The sequence below is a fragment of the Leptonychotes weddellii genome, chromosome 1 (assembly GCF_054177405.1).
Source record: "Leptonychotes weddellii isolate Sample4059 chromosome 1, ASM5417740v2, whole genome shotgun sequence".
NCBI classification, from domain to species: Eukaryota; Metazoa; Chordata; class Mammalia; order Carnivora; family Phocidae; genus Leptonychotes; species Leptonychotes weddellii.
In genome coordinates, this window is record NC_138369.1 from 118,278,526 (window position 1) to 118,300,993 (window position 22,468).

At 38.9% G+C, this 22,468-nt stretch overlaps 1 protein-coding gene across 1 annotated transcript in view; it reads left to right on the top strand.

Annotated features, from left to right (window-relative positions):
* Positions 1–22,468, top strand: part of YEATS2 (YEATS domain containing 2) — a 102,456-nt gene that overhangs the window by 50,504 nt on the left and 29,484 nt on the right. Inside the window, exons 11-17 of the mRNA XM_081813494.1 lie at positions 4,376–4,615; positions 6,484–6,642; positions 8,303–8,406; positions 9,955–10,062; positions 10,756–10,938; positions 18,338–18,596; positions 20,990–21,151. Of these exons, the coding sequence (XP_081669620.1) occupies positions 4,376–4,615; positions 6,484–6,642; positions 8,303–8,406; positions 9,955–10,062; positions 10,756–10,938; positions 18,338–18,596; positions 20,990–21,151 (1,215 nt within the window). The remainder of the gene's footprint in view (positions 1–4,375; positions 4,616–6,483; positions 6,643–8,302; positions 8,407–9,954; positions 10,063–10,755; positions 10,939–18,337; positions 18,597–20,989; positions 21,152–22,468) is intronic.

The window sequence follows — 22,468 nt, forward strand, 5'->3', positions numbered from 1 at the left end:
CTCTTTCTCTCTCTCACTCTCTCTCTCAAATAAATAAATAAAATCTTTAAAAAAAAAAAAAATCAGTGTGATAGGTCACATCAATAACAATGTATAAAGGCCATATGATCATTTCAATAGATGCAGAAAAAGCATTTGACAAAGTACACCATTTCTGATAAAAACCTTCAACAAAGTAGGTTTAAAGGAATGTACTTTGACATAATAAAGGCTGTATATGAAAAACAGCTAACGTCATACTAGTTTCCCTAAGGTCAAGAACAAGACAAGGATGTCCACTCTCACCACTTCATCAAAATAGTACTGGAAGTCCCAGCCATAGCAATTAGACAAGAAAAAGAAAAAGCATCCAAATTGGTAAGGAAGAAGTAAAACTGTCACTGTTCACAGATCACGTGATACTATATATAGAAAAATCTAAAGACTCCACCAAAAAAATTACTAGAATTGATAAATGAATTTAGTAAGGTCACAGGATACAAAATCAGTGTACAGAAATATGTTGCATTTCTGTACATTAATAAGCAGCAGCAGAAAGAGAAATTAAGAAAACAATCGCATTTACAATTGCACCAAAAAGAATAAAATACCTAGGAATAAACTTAATCAAGGAAGTGAAAGACTTATACTCTGAAAACTATAAAACACTGAAAGAAATTGAAGGTGACACAAACAAATGGAAAAATATTCCATACTCATGGATTGGAAGAAAAATATTGTTAACGTGTCCAGGCTACTCAAAGCAATCTACAGATTTAATGCAGTCCCTACTGAAATAGCAACAGTATTTTTCACAGACTAGAACAAATGATCTTAAAATTTGTATGGAACCACAAAAGACCCTAAGGGGCACCGGGTGGTGCAGTCGGTTGAGCATCTAACTCTTGGTTTCGGGTCGTGGTCTCAGGGTTGTTGGATCAAGCCCTGCGTCAGGCTCCATGCTTAGCCGAGTTGGCTTGGGATTCTCTCTCCCTCTCCTTCTGTCCCTCCTGCTCTCTCTCTAAAATAAAGATAAATCCTCTTTTTTTTTTTAAGGCAACTTTATTTATTTATTTTAGAGGAACTGTGTGTGAATGCGAGTAGGGGGAGAGGCAGAGGGAAAGAGAGAATCTCAAGCAGACTCCTTGCTGAGCATGGAGCCTGATGTGGAGCTCGATCCCATGACCCTGAGATGATGATCTGAGCCAAAATCAAGAGTCAGGCGCTTAACTGAGTGAGCCACCTGGCACTCCATAAATAAGATTAATCTTTTAAAAAAAAAAAAAATGTTAAATAGCCAAAGTCTTGAAAAAGAAGAATAAAACTGGAGGTATCACAATCCCAGATTTCAAGATATACTACAAAGCTGGAGTAATCAAAACAGTATGGTACTGGTACAAAAAAAAAGACACGTAGATCAATGGAACAGAATAGAAAACCCAAAAATAAACCCATGCTTATATGGTCATTTAATCATTGACAAAGGAGGCAAGAATATACAATGGGAAAAAGACTGTTCAACAAATGGTGTTGGGAAAACAGAACAGCAACATGCAAAAGTATGAAACTGGGCCACTTTTTTATACCACACACAAAAATAACCTTAAAATGGGTTAAGGATCTAAATGTGAAACCTAAACCATAAAAATCTTAGAAGAGATTCCGGGCAATAGTTTCTGTGACATTGACAGTAGTAACACTTTTCTAGATATGTCTCTCAAGGCAAGGGAAACAAAAACAAAAATAAACTCTTGGGACTACATCAAAATAAAAAGCTTCTGCACAGTGAAGGAAACAATCAACAAAACTAAAAGATAGTCTCCTGAATGGGGGAAGATATTTGCGAATGACATATCCAAAATATATGAAAAACTTCTACAACTCAACACCAAAAAAACAAATAATCCAATTAAAAAATAGGCAGAAGACATGAACAGACATTTCTCCAAAGAAGACATACAGATGGCCAACAGACACATGAAAAGTTGCTCAGCATCACCCATCATCAGGGAAATGCAAATCAAAACCACAATGAGATACCACCTCACACCTGTCAGAATGGCTAAAATCAGAAACACAAGAAAGAGCAAGTGTTGGCGAGGATGTAGAGAAAAGGGAACCCTCATGTACTGTGGGTGGGAATGCAAACTGGTGCAGCCACTGTGGAACACAGTGTGCAGATACCTCAAAAAATTAAAAATTGAAGTATTGTATGTATGATACAGTAATTCCACTACTGCGTATTTACCCAAAGAATACAAAAACATGAATTCGAAAAGATACATGCACCCCTATGTTTATTGCAGCATTATTTACAATAGCCAAATTATGGAAGCAACCCAAGTGTCCATTGACAGATGAATGGATAAAGAAGGGGTGGTGTGTATGTATATATACACACACACACACACACACACACACACACACACACACTGGAATATTACTCAGCCATGAAAAGAATGAATCTTGCCATTTGCAGCAACATGGATGGATCTAGAGAGTATAGTTCTAAGTGAAATAAATCAGAGAAGACAAATACCATATGATTTTACTCATATGTGGAGTTTACAAAACTAACAAAAAAAAGAGACCAACAACAACAAAAAAAAACAGACTCTTAACTGTAGAGAATAAACTGTTGGTTACCAAAGCAGAGGTGGGTGGGGGAATGGGTGAAACAGGTGATGGGGATTAAGGAGGGCACTTGTCGTGATGAGCACCGGGTATTGTATGGAGGTGTTGAATCACTGTATTATACACCTGAAACTAATGTAACACTATATGTTAACTGTACTGGAATTAAGAGTACAATATAAGGGCGCCTGGGTGGCTCAGATGGTTAAGCGTCTGCCTTCGGCTCAGGTCATGATCCCAGAGTCCTGGGATCGAGTCCCGCATCAGGCTCCCTGCTAGGTGGGGAGTCTGCTTCTCCCTCTGCCTCTGCCTCTCTCTCTCTCTCTGACTTTCATGAATAAATAAATAAAACATTAAAAAAAAAAATACAATATAAGGGGCGCCTGGGTGGCTCAGTCTGTTAAGCGTCCCACTCTTGATCTCAGCTCAGGTCTTGATCTCAGCATCCTGGGATTGAACCCTTTGTTGGGCTCCACGCCAAGCGTGGAGCCTACTTTAAAAAAAACCAAACAAAATAAAAAAACCAATAAAGATCCATCATCAGGGCGCCTGGGGGGCTCAGTTGGTTAAGCATCCTGCTCTTGAGTTCTGCTCAGGTCATGATCTTAGAGTCCTGGGATTGAGCCCTGCGTCAGGCTCCCTGTGCTCAGCAGGGAGTCTGCTTGAGATTCTCTCTCTCCTTCTCCTTCTGCCCCTCCCCCTCAAATAAATAAATTAATTTTAAAAAAAAGTTAATCAACAAATGTATTTTGACTATGGCATTTTTTCATTTAATAAGTATCTAAGTGATAAGTAAATCATTTCTGTGACCTATACGTATAAGATACAAAGCTGGTTCTAAATGGCGTCAGTTTAATCTCTAAACCTACATTTTTATTTTTATTTACTTGTTTATTTATTGATTGATTTTTGAGAGAGAGAGTGGAGGGACCGGCAGAGGGGAAGAGAGAGAATCTCAAGCAGGCTCCACGTTCAGTGTAGAGCCCAGTGTGGGGCTCAGTCTCACAACCCTGAGATCATGACCTGAGCTGAAGTCAACAGTCAGACACTTAACTGATTGAGCCACCCAGGTGCTCCTCTAAGCCTGCATTTTAATGTGATGTTAATATTTTAGTCCTTTTATAAATCTCAGTTTTATTCCTCTTTAAATTTCAGTTGCATCGGGGTGCCTGGGTGGCTCAGTAGTTCAGCGTCTGCCTTTGGCTCAGGTCATGGTCCCACGGTCCTGGGATCGAGCCCCACGTCGGGCTCCCTGCTCAGCGGGAAGCCTGCTTCTCCCTCTCCCACTCCCCCTGCTTGTGCTCCCTCTGTCAAATAAATAAATAAAATCTTTTAAAAAATAAATAAATAAATAAATAAATTTCAGTTACATCTTCATGGGCATTTAATAAAATAGAACATTATTAGATTAAGTGAATGTTTTGAGTTTTTCTTCTTTTCTAATTTAAACAGCTTTTCAATTCAGAACATAATATACTTGTGTACTTTTTATATTGTACATGCTTTATAGTTAATATGTTTTCTAATTTTTTGAAAGAAGCATTTTAATAAAAGATTCTAAACATGATAATTTACATTTCATCCAGTTATGTATAAAGGGCTTATAAATACTGTCAATTGTATGTATTTTACTGGGAAGTGGTTTAAATGGTTGTTGAAATGATAAGGGATTTTTATCATTTCATTCTTTTCCCACAGTGGAAAGGTTTTATTATTTCTAAGTGATTCATGACTTATCATTTGCCTATTTCATTCCAAATAGGCTTCCCAGCCAACACTGAAGCTGAGAGACACACTACATTTTATTCTTTGCCATCTTCATTGGAACGAACACCCACCAAAATGACAACATCCCAGAAAGTTACCTTTTGTTCTCATGGCAATTCAGCTTTTCAGCCAATAGCATCAAGCTGCAAAATCGTGCCACAAAGTCAGGTTCCTAATCCTGAGTCACCCGGAAAATCCTTCCAACCCATCACCATGAGCTGCAAGATTGTTTCAGGTATACAGATGATGTGTGTCAAGTTGATGTGTATAAAAATTGTTGTAATGGCAAAAGAAAGTATTATGGCTTTTCTTAAGTTCTTTTTTTTTTTTTTTTAAGATTTTATTTATTTATTTGACAGATTGATAGCGAGAGCAGGAACACAAGCAGGGGGAGTGGGAGAGGGAGAAGCGGGCTTCCTGCCGAGCAGGGAGCCCGATGTGGGACTCGATCCCAGGACTCTGGGATCATGACCTGAGCCGAAGGCAGACGCTTAACGACTGAACCACCCAGGCGCCCAAGTTCTTTTAAGTAGGATTTTTGTTTATTTAACAAGTAATCACTATTGATGAGCAAAGCTGTCAACAAAAGTCATTCCATATGCAAATAGTTTTTGAATAGGGAAAGAAATGAAATTCAAAGCAGTCAGGTTTTTATCTCCAAGAAGTGGTGCAGGTAAAATGTTTACTAGGATGTATGGTTGAAACTAAGATAGGAATTAAGTTTTTGAATTATATATGGAAACCAGAGTGGCTAGTAATAAAAAAAACTTAGAGGCAGGCCTTTTGGTGTGGAGTTAAAGCTTGAAAGGTAGGAATTGGTTTGGGGTTGAAATGTCTTTTATACTAACCACACTGAAATTTAGTCATTCCTGTTACCGGTAGGTAGTTTTGAGCCTTCATTTTCACTGAGATTGAATTGTCTACTGTCTCATGACAGTTCCACATTTATGTTAGGTAGACCTCTGGTAGGAATATACTTTATGGTGTAGGTTGCATCACTTCAGAAAAGGCTTGAAAGAGAGTCAGTAGAAATATCTAGGCAGTGGGAAGCCTCTATATATGAAGTTGGAGAAAAGGAGTCTTCAGTGCTAAAAATAGACAACTAAGGAGAAATATGATCCAAGTCTTTGAAATTGATGAAAGGTGAGGAATGTGTAATTTTACCTCCCAGTTAGAAGCATTTTGGAACTTGCTGTTCCAGAGGCGGAATAGGCTGAACATACAAATTGGTTAGAAGTTAAGAGAAATTCATGGATGACAAATTTGATCCATAAAAAAACCATTGAGCATGTTGGATGATACATGGGTAATCTTTGAGAGTGTTCTGTGGGAACAGGAATCTCTGGATTGTAGCTGTGACTTAGTATTGACAGACTTTTGTTTTGGGTGGGTGAATTTCATGTTTTCCTATAGGAAATTAATTGTAAATCAAGACTCCTGGTTTGTAAGTCTAGCTGTTCACTTACTAATTCCCTGTAATTTTAGTGTCTTTGAGTATAAACATTATTATAACAATTTGCCCAAGTTGTGAAGAGTTTGATTATCTAGGGATTTAGGAGTTCTATGCTGTTATGTAAAGCTCTGCTTTTTTATTTTATTTTTTTAAGATTTTATTTATTTATTTAATTGACAGAGACAGCAAGAGAGGGAACACAAGCAGGGGGAGTGGGAAAGGGAGGAGCAGGCTTCCCGCTGAGCAGGGAGCCCGATGCGGGACTCGATCCCAGGACCCTGGGATCACGACCTGAGCCAGAGGCAGTCACCCAACCAACTGAGCCACCCAGGTGCCCAAAGCTCAGCTTTTTGAACTTTAATGTACCCATGGGATGGGTGTGTGTAGGGGGAATCTTGTTAAAGTACAGATTTATATTTAGCAGGTCTGGGGTAGCACCTCAGAATCTGTTTCTCAAAAGCTCCCTGCTGATGCTGATGCAAGGATGAGTCCCTTCTCAGCTACACCACTGCTGTTGCTTAGTACCTGAAACAGAGTCCCATTCTCTTTTCCCCATTTGTCACCTTTGTCCTCCATTATCGTTAGCATTTTCTTAGATGGGTTGAGTAGATGTCTTTTGTTTAGTTTGTTTCTCTTTTTTATTAATAAAGGTTCCCCCATATCAACTCCAAGTCCATCACCCCTGCCTCGAACCCCAACTTCCACTCCAGTCCATGTGAAGCAAGGCACTGCCAGCTCTGTCATTAATAACCCTTATGTTATCCTGGATAAGCCAGGGCAGGTTATTGGAGCCCCCACTCCCACTACAGGTATGTTTGTGATCAATATTTGTGTGATCCGAAAGGCTTGATCTTTTGTAAAGGCGACATCCTAGGGTGACTGAGTAGCCATATAATGGGAGGATGAAATCTTTATCTGTAAACAAGAGGAGGAGCTCTAGAACAGTAAATCCAGTGCTGTTTCTCAGAGAGAATAAAAGTCCTGTTTTTTAGGAATTTACTTAAATTTTCTTTTTAATTTCTAAAGATTAAAAGTGAGCCATAATTAATTTAAAAAAAAAAAAAAGCTGATTTTGTATTCATTTGGAAGACATTCTTTTTGGGCCTGCAAGCAATGTGGTTATTTTCCAAATTAAGCTTCAGAACAAGAATACCTCTGTGGCCCACATATGTTTCTCACCAAATAAAAAAGTGATCTTTACTTTTCTGTGAATAAGGTAAATTTTGTGTGTGGGAGAGAAATTGAACTCTGCAGTTAAAAAAAGGGACCTCTGATAGGAAGAATAAGACCTGGGTTTATTGTGTTTGTCATCATAATTTCCTATAACTACAGAGTGCTTTTCAGGTTTTTTCCAAGTATTTTCACAAACATTATTTTATGTATTTGTTTCATTTAAACTATGTGAACACATGCTTCTAAGTGTAAACTTTTCTGTAGCTCTCACTTCTAATTAAGAGAAATAGTGAAAAGAGAAGTGACTATAAGGTATTAAGACTGATTTTTTTTTTTTAACATAATTGATTTTTTTTTTTTTTTTTTTAAAGATTTTATTTATTTACTTGAGACAGAGAGAATGAGAGACAGAGAGCACGAGAGGGAGGAGGGTCAGAGGGAGAAGCAGACTCCCCGCCGAGCAGGGAGCCCGATGCGGGACTCGATCCCGGGACTCCAGGATCATGACCTGAGCCGAAGGCAGTCGCTTAACCAACTGAGCCACCCAGGCGCCCCTTAACATAATTGATTTTAACACATGAATGTATGCTGGATCTTTCCAAGTAGCTTTTTGGAAAAGTTAGGTCCTTTAACAGTGATTATAATTGTGGAACTCCTTTAAAAAATGCTGCTTTCAGAAATTACTTAATAGCCTTTTGAATATATTTAGGGATGTCAAATAGGTTTCCTTTGAGGATGGTTAGTTTTAGGAATTAGCCAGTCTTTGCAGGCAAGTTTGATAAATGGAGCAGGTGATCAAATACCATTTTTGGTCTTGACTTACTTTTGACTATAGGTAGTGGGACTTGTTTTTATCAGACCCTAAAGGCAGTTATACACATGGAGTATAAATTGCTTAATGTCAGCATCACTTTGGAACAGGTACGACCTCCTGGTGAAACTATTTTGAAGGAGCTAGAATTCACTTAGATTCATACATGTGGTCCATCATTATGTAACCAATACCCTTATGTTCTGGTATCTGTCTCTGTATACAGGTAACAGAGTCTGTAATATCTACGTACTTCTACATGTCCTTACTAGCTTCTTGTCTATTTTTAGGTTAGTGAGGTGGTCAGCTTCATAGGAGGAATCTTTAAGTATTTTTTCTATAGTAATTTCATGGTTGTGAGTTTTCAACACTTTAAAAATGAAAAATGGTGGAGGAAAAGGGGAGGGGATGGTGGAAAATGCTTTAAAGTTCCATTTTGTAAATTTTACTTTGTACTTTATTTTAAAATCTGCCTTGCTTATCAGGAAGTCCTACAAACAAGCTCTCTACTGCCTCCCAGGCCTCCCAAGGAACAGGTTCCCCTATTCCTAAAATTCATGGAAGTAGTTTTGTAACATCTGCTGTCAAGGTAACACTCTTATTGCATTATTGCACTTTTCTAGTTTGTAAAGACAGTAAGTTCAAGCCCAGCAAGAATTTGTCAGTTGATGATGCAAATTTCATTAAGTAGAATCCTCAAGCTACTAAGCATCTTGAAGATCATCTACTCCAGGCCCACCTGTCTTACTCTTGATCTTTTCCTAGTGTGGAAAATGTTTCTCAGCACTTCCATCAGTTGGACAGTCAGTATCTATTTGAAAATTTACTATGATGAGGAGGCAGCTATTTTTAGGAGTGGGGGGTGCTCAGCTTTGTTACAGATTTTTCCTTATAAAAATATTCATCTGGCAGCATACTTCTTTTCTTCTTATATTTGTACCAATAAGGAGTAAATATATATTTTTTCTCTTTGTCAGCCATGTAGTTACTTGAAAATAATTCTTTCCACAATTTTTCTTTTTCTTTTTTTCCTTCAGGGTAAGAAAACCTTTAAAATTAGAACTTCAAATATGATCTGACTTGTTCAGCTAAGAGTGCTAGGTATCTGCTCACTGTTTGGCAAAGACAGCCCCTGCTGTTTTGGTTGGTTACTTGTCATTGTCATGACTGCCTAGAGCCTTTGAGGTATAAACTCGTGTGTGAGAACTGAGAATTCAGAGATCCTCTACTACATGACGAGTGCTAACACATTTCTTACATATAGGTACTTAACGGTGATGATGTTGAATAGCTTTCTGGTCCAAGACGAGGTTTTTCACTGAGTTCAGTGCTTCCTGTGTTACATGAATGCCTAAATTGTAATAATTGCCTTGAAGGTCTTAATTCTCTGCCAGTCTGTTTTTAATGTTTGTTGTCTTTTCGTTACATGGTTAAGCAGTATTAACTTTGTTACTTGTCCCTAATTTGTGGCATATTGCCTCTGAGAGTTACATTTTATATTTGAGAGAGACAAATGCCAGTAATTTTGAATGTTGACCTTTGTTGGTTTTGGATTTATTAAGTTCTTTTTATTGTTTTGTTTTTTAAATCCTTATTGAAATTATTTCCCTGTGTATTGGGTATTTATTTGGAGTAAAGATAACAAATCAGGTTGTGTGAATACTATTGAAAGGATGTATATACTGAAACACTCTGTTTCATTTATTTATTTAGTGCCTAGGCTCTAGGGATAGAGAAGAAATAAAATACAGTGCCAGGCCTTTAGTGGCTTACCATTAGGCAGGGGACTAGACATGCAAACCTGTGAGCCAACCAAATGTTAGAGGTGTATAATAGTCTTCACAGCATATACCGGGGCACAGATGACTAGGTTCTTGCCAGGTCATGGCCTTTCCTTGCATTTGGTTTCTAAAACAATAATTAAAATGTGAGTGTGGGGGCTTGGAAGACCCTAAAGAGTTTTGAGCTTTTGGGTCTTTTTGTTTTTTGATTATGTTGGTAGAGAATGTCACAGGTTTATATTAAATATAAGGACAGTTATATTATATTTTATATATATATTATATTGTAAATATAAGGACTATCTGAAGTCAGTTATTTTATCCTAATTGTACAATGTGTATTTTTACATATGCAGCAAGAGGATTCTTTGTTTGCATCTATGCCACCTCTTTGTCCTATTGGGAGTCACCCTAAGGTTCAAAGTCCCAAACCTATAACTGGAGGACTTGGAGCTTTCACAAAAGTGAGTATTTATTAGGGCATTATCCCACAAGGCAAAATGGTTTTGTTACATAATTGTTTCTGTGGCATGTTGGAGTTGATTGACACTACCCCACAACATGTAACTTTTTAGTATGTCATAATTCTAAGACCAGATCCTACTTCTGCGACAGGGCAGCTCTTGGTATCGAGCAAGATGGTAACTCCTGAGAGCACAAACTGTGTGTGTGTTTCTTTCTGCTGCCATTTGCCACCAAAATCTAGAACAAACTCGACTAGGTCGAGTTTGCAGAAACACAGGATCAAATCCAGATCCCACTTTTGGTCCCTTTGATAGCTGTTATGGGCTGTATTTAAGCAATATTTCTACCCTTCTGGTGGAGTCATTTTTTTATAGACCAGGCTTCGTCAATTCATTAATTCCTGAAAGCAGAATAGATTCAGATATTAGTGGCTTTTTTTTTTTTTTTTTAAGATTTATTTATTTATTTATTTATTTGACAGAGAGAGAGTGAGAGAGGGAACACAAGCAGGGGGAGTGGGAGAGGGAGAAGCAGGCCTCCCGTGGAGCAGGGAGCCAGATGCGGGGCTCGATCCCAGGACCCTGGGATCATGACCTGAGCCCAAGGCAGACGCTTAACGACTGAGCCACCCAGGCGCCCCGGGCTTTTTTTGTGGGATGATTACTCAGCATCATTATCATGTTTGTTGCCAGGTAATCATCAAACAGGAACCTGGTGAAGCCTCTCACGTGCCAACAACAGGAGCTGCCAGCCAGTCACCACTCCCTCAGTATGTGACAGTGAAAGGGGGTCACATGATAGCTGTGTCCCCTCAAAAACAGGTCCTAACTGCTGGAGAAGGGACTTCCCAGTCACCAAAGATTCAGCCCTCCAAGGTTTGTGTTGGATAGTGTTGGGGAGGTTAATATGTCAATGAACTTTATTTGCCTAAGTAACAGGCAGGTGCTGAATTCAGATGACAGGGTTGCTGATCCCAGAAAATCCTGTAGATGGAAGCCGTGTTGGAAAAGCAAGTTAGACAGTGCTAAACACATCTGCTCTTGCAGTACTCAGTGACAAGAGCAGGGCCTGTGTTACAGAGGATCCAGTAACAGTCGAAGAGGCAAGGAGATGCTGTGTTATCTCTCTAACAGTGAAGATGTTAGACTTCACAGACACAACTTCCAGTTGATTCAAGTGTAAAATGGGTAGCTGACAGGACCAACGTCTGCTATTTTATTTATTTCTGGTAGGTGAGTGCTGTAGTTTATACTTCTGATGTCCAGGCTGTGTCATCTGTTTACTGATTCTTGACTCTTTAGAGAATTCATTTGCTTTATAATTTGGAAGTGTGGGGAACTAATATATCAAGAAAACTGTAAAATGGCATATAGGTCCATGTTTTCCTGCATTGGTTGTGCTTATGAGAGCCTGTCTGTGTCCTGTTAGCATTTACACACCATCAGTAATCCTCATGTATCCAACCTTGCAGGGTGGATACTCTCAACCCCATTTTACAAACGAGGAGACTGTCCTCTGCGAGGTGAGGCAACTTCCTTGAGGGCATTTAGCTAATAAGTGACACAGGATTTGAACCGAGGTCTGCTGACTCCAAAATCTTCCATTGCAGAGCTAATTAAAATTTGTGAGCTATTGTCTGGAACCTAAGCATGCTTTTAGAACATACAGAGTTAAATTATCTTATTTGGGGGGCAGATATATTCTAAAGCCATCAAGAATATTATGTGAGGTGTTTGTTTTTCAACTTGAAAGCCAGCCTACCTAGAGTTGGATGAATTGCTTTGAGAGGAATACTTTAATATAGAAAAATGGTTTCAGGTATTTTGGTTTAGGCTAGATAGCTGCACATGGATTATGACAAAAATTCATATGTTATAGTTCTAAAACCTGTATGGTTCTACTATAAGAGTCCACTAACTACTTTCCCAAACTTAAGCTGGTCATGACTCATCTGATGATTAAAAATATATAGATACTGAGACCCCCATCTCAAACTTTCTGAATCAGAATCTTCTTGGGGGCCCTGGGAATCTGGATTTTTATCAAGCTCTCCTGCTGACTCATGTGATTTGGCAGATTTAGGAACCAGTAAGCTATAGCATCAAATTTGACTTTGGGGCTTCCCTACCCCGAATCATTAAGACTGGTACCCCCAACTGCTTCCTAATGCTCTCACTATTGTTTTGGCTTTATGGGTAAGCCTTTGTCAAAGTCCTTTCATGAATCAGTTACTGTTATCTGGACTTGCTACTCAGACACATCATAATTCTTTAGAATCTATTTTGCTTTACCAAAGAAAGATACATGGACTCACTGAGTTAGGTTTTTGAGTCAGTATAGCCTTGCTGTTTATGCCCAGAAGCTCTGGACAAGTTAGTTTCACTTTTTTACACTTTGCATTTTGCAAATCCACTCCTCCGTAATGCTGAACAACTGTATTGGCTTTCTTGTCACATTGCCACCTACCTAATGGCATTGTTGGACTAAGAAAAATTAGATGGTTTTGTGCTAGAATGCCCTGAATAAAGTTTAAGGGCACTTGAAAAGCCACAGAAGAGGGTGAAAGAAATATACAGAAACAGGAGAGCATGAGAAAAGACATTTCCTGTTTATCCAGGAAATTTAGTACATGCTTTAGACTCCAGATAAGGAGCTGTCTGCAAGTACAGACTGTCCCTGGTTATTGCCGAAGTGCATTCCTAGAAACTATGCCAGAAAACAGAAGCGTGAACAAAACGATACTGTTTTACCTTCTATTCAACTTTGGCTTATCTTTTTTCATGAAAGTAAAGAGGGGTGCTTTTGCCATAAAACGGGACATCTGAGCACTTAGTGGGTTCGTGTGGGAAGGAAGCAGTGTGGCATAGTAAAAAGAGTGTGAGCTTTGGAATGAGAGCCTGTTAACAGATCTCAGCCACTCATTACTTGCGTGACCTGGGCGGGTTTGTCTTTCTGAACCTTGTGTTTTTCCATCTAGTAAAAGGGAATAATACCCTCTGTCTTTCAGAGCTGTAGGAGAATTAGAAACCATTGTATGGAAAGGACTTAGCACAGAGCAAGTACTCAATAAATGATAACAGCTAATGTTACATGACTAAGGACAAATCCTGTGTAAATATACGGGAGTACCATGATCTATTTTCTCATCGAGTATTAAATTGTAATTGGCTATATTTTTCAGTGTCTGGAGGAAAAATTACACACATAGAATCCTCACTTTCTGGTTGTTAAAGTAAGTTCTGACTTGCAGAAGTCTGTACAGAGGACAAACAAAAACATTGAATCAAAGCATGAGTCAAAGGGAAGTATTTATAACAATAGAAAACAAAGGGTGTCTGTTTTGTGAAGCTAGAAGGAAATAAGGCATGCAGAGAGAAGTGCTGTGGAATGGGAAGAGTTCAGGTTCTGGGCTAAAATATTGTCTTGTTAAAAAAAGAAAAACTAATTTGGGGTTGTAGTGTCCTACTTAAGAGTCTTCTTTATGATGTCAGTAGACAGCTGTGCGTAGGATTTTCCCCAGTAGAATGCCAGGCTTCCTCATTCTCCCTTTTTTCAAACAGAGGAGGTGGGGGTTAATCTTGTGAGTGGTATGCTCTACTGGATGAGCTCTGCTAATAAGAACTGCCCTCCTGTGGCCAACTTGGGATACCACATTTTATTTAGTTCTTGGAGAGATTAAGTATGTCATATTCTGGAAATTTTGAAGCAGTTAAGTGAGGATAGAGGTTGGTACAGGTGGAAGAAGCAAATTAACATGCATGGAATTTCAGAAAAGAAAATAGGTCCAATCCATATGTATTTTCCTTTAAGATTTTTTGCTTTCTTTGTTGGCTTAGGAACATGAAAATAAATTATGTAATTTAGCTTATGCAGTAAATTATTAAGTTTGATATATTTAGGAAATGTGAAGACTGTCTCAGAAAAAAGTTTGACTACTATAATAGAGAAATCCAAAGCCCAGAAAGCTTAAATAAGTTTTTTTCTCACACATAAAAGACCAGTAGGCAGTTCTAGTATGTTGGCTTCACAATCATCAAGAATCTAGACTCCTATCTTGTTCCCTCTGCCATTCCCAAAATTTGGTTCTCAGCTTGTGGACTGCGATAGCCATTTCATTTCATGCCACCATGTTCGCATTTCTGGCCAGCAGGAAGACGAAAGGGGGTGTGGGGAGGCATAACCCAAAAGTTGCAGTGATCACGTCTCTTCCTGTCCTTTTAGCCAGTATGAGATGACCAATGCTAGGCTGGGAAATGTTCTATGTGGCCATGTCCCTAGCTGAAAACTGGGGGCTCTCTTACCATGAGAGAGAAAACAAAGAATGGATATCAGGGTTCAGATGGCACTTTCTGCCATTACCCAAAGTTTTTCTACATTAAGAAATCTTTTTTCCATAAATACATAGAAAAGTTTTGGAAAGAGAGAGAGAGCGGGGGGAGGGGCAGAGGGAGAGGGAGAGAGAGACTCTTAAGTAGGCTTCACACCCAGCAGGGAGCCTGATGCGGGGCAAAGTTCTTGATTAAAAAGAGTTTTTCTACCTCCACATCTGGTGTGTGTGGGGGGCGTGACTGTGCCCAGCTCTGTGGTCACAGCAACACTCCATGTTGCCTGCAGAATAAGGCTCATACAGTCAAAATAGAGAGATTTGGATCATCCTAAGGGATTGTTTTAACCAAGCCAGGAGAGTGGGAGGATTTCTTTTCCATTCTAAGTTAACTTGCTTTTTTCCCCATTGGTTCTTTGAGTCTTTTTTTTCTTCTTTCTTTCCCTCCTTCCTTAAATGTACATAAAAGTAGAGAGACTATTATAATGAATCCTATATGCCTGTTACCCAGTTTCCATAATTATCAGCATTTTGCTAATCTTATTTCTCTTCCTAGGATATTTTAAAGCAGATACCAGATGTTACATACTTTAATTTCTATTAGACTAAATGAATCTAGGATTTACAATGAAGGTCCTCTGCCCTAACCAACCATGGATCCACTTGGCGCTTTCTATCCTTTGAGTCTCCATGTAGCCTCATAGATTACTGTTCTTCGGTTGATAATAACAAGTGTCGTGGGCAGCCGTAGCTGTCATTTACTGTGTACATCATCTCTTAGGAGATAAATATTATCCATATTTTATATATGAGGTGTCAAAGGCTAAAGCTCAGAAACATTAAATAACTTATCCAGCTCCTAACTAGTGGAACAAAACTGGGAAACCAAGTCTGACTGCTTATAAAATCCTGCACTCTTTCTTCTGTTATTATACTGTGGTTTATAATAGTTGATTAGGGGACCATTTTCATTATATTAGCCATAGTGTCCAAGCACATGGCAAGTGTATTTTACTGTATTTACATTCTTTGAAAAGAAACGATGTATGATTTAGTAATTATTTAACTTATAAGTTCCATTTATCAGTTGCATATGGTTTATCATTTTGTTCTACTTAGGTAATCCTATTGTTGTTATTATTGGTAATCCTATTATTTTTAATTTAGAAAGATTCTAAAGTAAAATACAGAGAATATAATCAGTGCCCATGTATCCTCCACCCAAAATTGACATGTTCATATTGATTTCATCTCATATTTTCCCCAAATGAAACATGACAGAGTTGAAGTCCATTTTGTTTTTCCCAAAAGCAGCACTATCATGAATTTGGATGTGTAGCTTTCTAGTTCATACTTTTATTGCATAAATCCATAGCCATAAATAACATGAAATGTTGTGTGTTTTGCAGATTTACATAAAAGATATTTATATTCATAAATTTCTGCAGCTCCCCTTTCAGTATTTGTACTGTCAAAGTTTGTTGCTCCTGATTTATGTAGTTTTGCTTCATTCATTTTTACTAATGAATGCTATTCCACTGACTGTCTTATACCACAGTTTATCCATTCCTCTACCTGTAGACATTAAGCATGTTGTTACATGTTATAGATATTATGTTTGTTGACAATTTTCTGTAATTATAAATAGTGCTACCTTGGACATTCTGTATATGTTCCCTTGAGCACATGTCTAAGATTTCGCTAGGATATGTTTCTAAAAGAGGAATTGTTACAACATGAGATATGTGAATTTTCAATTTTAGTAGATATGCCGGTACCTCTTGGGAGTGGCTATACAAATTTACTTTTCTTTAGCAGTGAACAGATGTTCCTGTTTCCTCATACCCTCCAGCCACTTTTTGGTGTTACCAGACTTAAATTCTTATCTCCAATCTGATGGGTGAAAAGTACTAATACTTTATCATTTTCACTTTTAGAAGGTAGATCTTTTTGTATTCTTTTAACCTTATAAAAGTCTTTTCATCTAGTTTCTGGTGAGAAGTTCTTTTTATGAAATAACTGAAAAGTGGGAAACACTACCCCAATTTGCCGTTAATTAAATTGTTTCTTCTAATTTAACATCCTACTATTGACTTTTAAAAGAGTTCTATAGTATTTTCTTACTTGAAAGAGTTCACTTTATTTTTTTTTTTAAGATTTTATTTATTTATTTGACAGAGAGATAGAGAGCACAGATAGGCAGAGTGGCAGGCAGAGGGAGAAGCAGGCTCTCTGCTCAGGGGCTCAATCCCAGGGCCCTGGGATCATGAGCTGAGCTGAAGGCAGACGCTTAACCGACTGAGCCACTCAGGCGCCCCGAAAGAGTTCACTTTAAATTATCAGAACCAGATATTTCCAACTTGCATAATCTGGGTTTTGGGGTCTTTTTTTTTTTTTTAAGACTTTTTTTTTTCTTAAGATTTTATTTATTTGAGAGAGAGAGTACAAGAGGGGAGAGGATCAGAGGGATAAGCAGACTCCCCGGGGAGCCTGATGTGGGGCTCAATCACAAGACGCTGGGATCATGACCCGAGCTGAAGGGAGACGCCTAACCGACTGAACCACCCAGGTGCCCCCCCCTTTTTTTTTTGTTTAAGATTTACTGATTTATTTTAGAGCATGTGAGAGTGTGCGCGCGTGCACCTGGTAGGGGAGGAGCGGAGGGAGAGGGAGAGAAGCAGACTTCCGACTGAGTGCAGAGCCCCATGCAGCCTGCACCCATGACCGTGAGATCATGACCCCAGCCAAAATCAAGAGTCGGACGCTTAACCGATGGAGTCACCCAGGCGCCCCTAGACTTCTTTTTTAACCAAATGTTTCCCTTTAAGGAAAGGAAAAATTAGAAGTATAGAGAAAAATATAACTTTTCTTAAAAATCAGTTGGAAGAAGTGTCACATGTTACACTACGTAATAAATGACGTGAATTGTTAAGAGTTCTAGAGATGAAGAAATAGGCGTTTCAGATGGGGATAATATAGGAGTGGTTACTAAGAGAGATGATCTTTAAAAGTATGTAGTGGAGTTTCTAGTTCATATATGGGAATGTTTATGGCACAGTTTTTCTTTTCTTTTTTAAGATTTTATTTATCTGTTAGAGAGCATGCACGAACGGGGAGGGCAGAGGGAGAGAGAGAAGCAGACTCCCTGCTGAGCAGGGAGCCCAATGCGGGGCTGGATCCCAGGACCCTGAGATCATGACCTGAGCTGAAGACAGACACTTAACTGACTGAGCCACCTAGGAGCCCCTATTGCAGTTTTTCTTAATGTGAAGTTTAAAATTACCTGGATATCCACACACTAGTGAAATGTTTGCATAGATTATGGTATATCTGTTCTAATATATTTGGCCGTCTAAAAATGTCTTTGAAAAACAGTAACATTGGAAAATGCCTGTAATATGATGTTAAATTTAAAAATTACAAATCTGTACATGGCGATCCTCATCTGTGTTTTAAAATGTATATTAAACAGAATTGGAAGCAAACATATTAAAAATATTAAGAGGTTATTTCTGGGGGTGCCTGGCTGGCTCAGTTGGGCAGAACGTGTGACTCTTGATCTTGGGGTCATGAGTTCAAGCCCCACCTTGGGGATAGAGTTTACTTAAAAAAAAAAAAAAAAATTAAAGAATAAGAGGTTATTTCTGGATAAGTAGAATTTTTTTCTTTGTATTCCTGTATTTTCTAAGTTTTTTATTGAAAAACACATAAGGTAAGTTCTAGATAGTAGCTGGGGTTAAGACAAAAGCCTTTTATTTTAGTAATACCCCAAATGTAAGAAATACTGTTGTTCACATCTGTCATAGGTAGCATTCCTAGACAATTAAATTAGGCTCCATGAGTTATACCTAGGGCTTTGCTTTGATCTTTGCTAGAACAGAGTGACTGTTCTAAGAGCCCTTGAAAGGACTGAGAAGCAGCACTGGTGGATTCTCCTCTATTTTCAACAGGTTGTTGGGGTGCCAGTTGGGTCTACTCTACCTTCAACAGTGAAACAGGCTGTGGCAATCAGTGGTGGCCAAATCCTTGTAGCCAAGGCCAGCTCTTCTGTTGCCAAAGCAGTTGGTCCAAAGCAAGTTGTGACCCAAGGAGTTGCCAAAGCCATTGTGAGCGGAGGTGGAGGAACCATTGTTGCTCAGCCGGTGCAAGCCTTAACCAAGGCGCAGGTCACTGCTGCCGGCCCGCAGAAGACTGCATCGCAGGGCTCAGGTACCTGATACTGTTGGGGGCCCTTTCAGCAGCAGCTCCTTCTAGACTGTTCTTTGCTAGTGGTTTGATTTGGTTGTAAGAAAACCTGTTAGGTTTATATAGCAAGTATATAAAAACATGTTAATCTTTTCCGGGTAACATTTTACATAGAGGTCTGTAAGTAGGTGTATATGTGTGTGTGTTTTAGCAAGGGCAATAAAAATAGAGGGTATTTCTTGCTACTGCTTTCAGGTCTCAAGGATAATTTTCATTTGACCATATCTCCACTTTGGGTTGTATTCAGACTTAAATTCTTGGGATGGTCGTTTGTCAGCAGCATTTTGAGATACTTGACTAATGCATTCTCTACCAAATAAGTTTAAACACCTTGCATGTGTTTGTTGTTTCTATGAGGGCATGAAAAAGTATACCTAAGACATTAGATACATTTACTGATTTTTGAAGGTCTTAATGAGGCTAAAGAATTGTTGCAGTGAGTTAGAAGGATAGAAGGTAGTGGATGAATCATTATAATGTACATCTGCTACTCATGCTGTATGTTAATTATACTTGAATAAAAAAATTTTAAAAGAAAATGTAGAAACCAAGTAATAAATTGAAAGAATAACCAAAATCAACTTTATATAAAAAATAAAATAGGTTCAGAAGAAAAAAGAGAAAGAAGGTAGTGGATGTCCAAAATAAAGATTTCAGAGGTGATGAATTGTTGGTGATGACAAAGTCCACGCAAACAATGAATCATGGAACACTACATCAAACACTGATGATGTAATGTATGCTGATTAACATAACATAATAAAATAAAATTTAGAAAAGAGTGCTTCAGATGGGTTGGAGGAAGTGATCTTTGGAGTTTAGAAGATGAAGTGTCTGAGAAGCCGGAGAATTAAACAGGTCACTTACAGTGCTGTCACTGAGGATGACCATGGTTGGCGTTAGAGCAAGACTGAGTCGGGAGTCAGTCTTCAGCAAGTGAGGGGAAGTGATTGGGAGTTCAGTAAATGAGAGCAGAGAGGTGAGGGGTAAGGTGGTAGAGCCAAGCATGAACCGCACAGGAGCCAGCAGGTTTTTTCTTCTGGAATGAAGGGTGATAATGGTCTGAAAGCCTCACTGGAGAGCACAGAGGCTCCTCCCCTAGTCCTGGCCCTCAGACACTGAGGTAAGATTCAAAAAACAGCTTTTAGCTAAGGGTGCTGCTGGGGAAGTCCTATATTTTCAGAGGACTCAGTGTTAATTACCACAAACAGAGATAGCGTTCCAACAGGTCGAGGTTCTAGAGGGTGTAATGACCACAGCAGGAATTCCTGGGGGTGCGGTGAAAGAGCTGGAGGAGGAGGAAGGGCTGAGCAGGTGGGTTCAGATCAGGAACGCAGAGCAACGAGGGGCTGGACTCCAGGTGCTGGTGACTGGCCCGAGAGATTTGCTGAGCTGCACAGTGGTGTGAGGTGGGATGAGTTGTGGCAGTGCTGGAGAGCGCTGGCGCTCAGTTTTCAGTCTCTGCTGTTCTGGGGCAGCTTCCAGGGTTCTTGCTTCCCCAGGCTTGCACAGTAAAGGGGTCCTGAGGAAGAGGACTCGTGCAGCTGGCTGGAGGCGGCTCTGTGAGTCCTTTGCCTGTGGTGATGCACGTGGTTCTGTAGGCTTCATTTCATGGAGATTTGAATTCAGAGTAACTGCAGAAATTTTGATGTGTAAGTTTTCACTGAAGAGTCACGTTTAGAGGTTTACAGCCATGTGCAATCGAGAAGTATATTCTAAGAAATACGCGAAAGCCCTTTGACATAGGTGAGACTTTAAAAAGGTGAATGATCATTTCATAGTATACGTGCCAGTTGTTGATTATGGCATTTTTTTAGTTCTTAGAAAGTGAGAGAGGCTGGAAGTCTTGTTTCAAATCCATAGATTCATTCATTACTAGAAATTGATTAAAGGGGCTTTAAACAGATTTCAGGAGGAAATATATATTCATCCATAGATAAGGTTATTATTTCTTTGATTGTCTCAACCATAGTACTTTTGAGAGTAAAAAGAGTCACTGTTCATAATGATTGGGACATAGGTGTAAAAATGGGACACAGGTGTAAACTGGAACTGTTCTGGGCAAACTGGGGCATATGGTCATCCTGTTTATGTACAAATATAAATTCCTTTGTAATTTATAGCAAGCTCTTCTAGTATGTAAATTATTTTTTGATTAGCAAGATATTTAAGAATATCAGCCTTTTAAGTATTATGTATCTAGGAAAACAAACTGGAGTTTTACTGAAGTTTGTGTTTTTTAATAAGTATTTTACTAATCTGTGTTTTTAATTTTAGCAATAGCATTGCCCTCAGTTCCAATTTACCTTACTGTTTTTCCTCTTTATTTTTTTTCTTTTTTCCCTTTATCATTTTAGTAATGGCAACATTGCAGCTACCAGCCACTAATTTGGCCAACTTGGCAAATTTGCCTCCTGGCACTAAACTCTACCTTACAACGAACAGCAAGAACCCTTCAGGAAAAGGGAAACTGCTGCTGATCCCTCAAGGAGCCATCCTGCGAGCTACCAACAATGCTAGTCAGTCATTAAATCATTTGGTTCTGTGTTCATCTCATCCACCCGAGGGGCAGCTCTTACCTGTTCAGGACGCGTTTCCCTAGCTCTGTGTGGTAGTATGATGGTTGTATTTGCCCACATGGATGTAAAACATACACATAACTAGAAGGGTTTAAATAATCATAGTCCTAGGAGGTGACACTGCTATTTTGGGTTTATCCACTCAGAGTTTGGGGTCAGGAAGAAATCACACTGGAGAGGGATGGTTACTGAGGCTGTGCTGGGAGAGAGCTGTCCGTGTGAGCTGTAAATGAAAGCGTTCTTTTCAGTGGTATCTAAAAGCTGGGGATACCTGGGGAGACGGTAGCTGGAAGCCTATGTTCGTTTATTTTGGAGGGGATAGGAGTAGGAGTAGAATCAAGTATCTCTCCCTGCCATTATTTAGATGTGCATCTTAAGTTAGCCAGGTTTAGAGATGGAAAGAAAAATACAGGGTCAGCCATAGTGTATAAGCCTTAAAACCCCAAGGAAATTAGGTGGTTTATCTAGACTTACAAACTTTTGCTTTGACATATAGAGAAAAACAATTTGGATAGTGCTGGAAAGGAAAGGGAAAAAGGAATTATTTCCCTTTGAATCACAAGTATAATTGGTATAGCAATTAGGTTCACTAGAAATGAGCCGCCCTTGCCAAATGTAGCGTGTGAGCTAGTCACCATTTTGTTTACTGACTGTAATGGGTGATTTCTGTTCTCTCACCCTGGCATTTTTCCTTCTTACCTAAGCAGTGGTATATAAAAATGAAATACGTAAGAAAAGGACAATGTAAGGATTCCATAATTCACCCAGAGAGCCACTCAGGTTTTAGTTTATGTACATTATGTCACCAAAAGAGAAGTAAAGAGGATCCAAAGGCTTTAAAATAGAATTTAAAAAATTCTCTGGAGTCAGTATCAATATGAGGAAAACACATTTTTTCCAGGGCAGAGGGAGACAGAAAAGAGAGTACTGTAAAATTGCACTAAATTCGAGCAGTGTCACTGAAATTGGATGAGATGCCGGAATGTTTAGAAGCACTTCTCTCTCTGAGCACATTTTAGTCAACACTTGGTTAGAAAATGTCAGTATCAGACTCTTGTCTCCCACAACGAAGTCAGAACTCTTGTTAAAGCTAAGTCTTCATTGTACTGAGAGCTGAACTAGTCAGCTATCCTTCAGTTGAAAGGAGATCAGTTTCAGTCCTTAATTCTAGGACATTCCCCTTACTCTTTTTTTTTTAAGATTTTTTTAATGTATTTATTTGTTAAAGAACACAAGCAGGGGGAGTGGTAGGCAGGG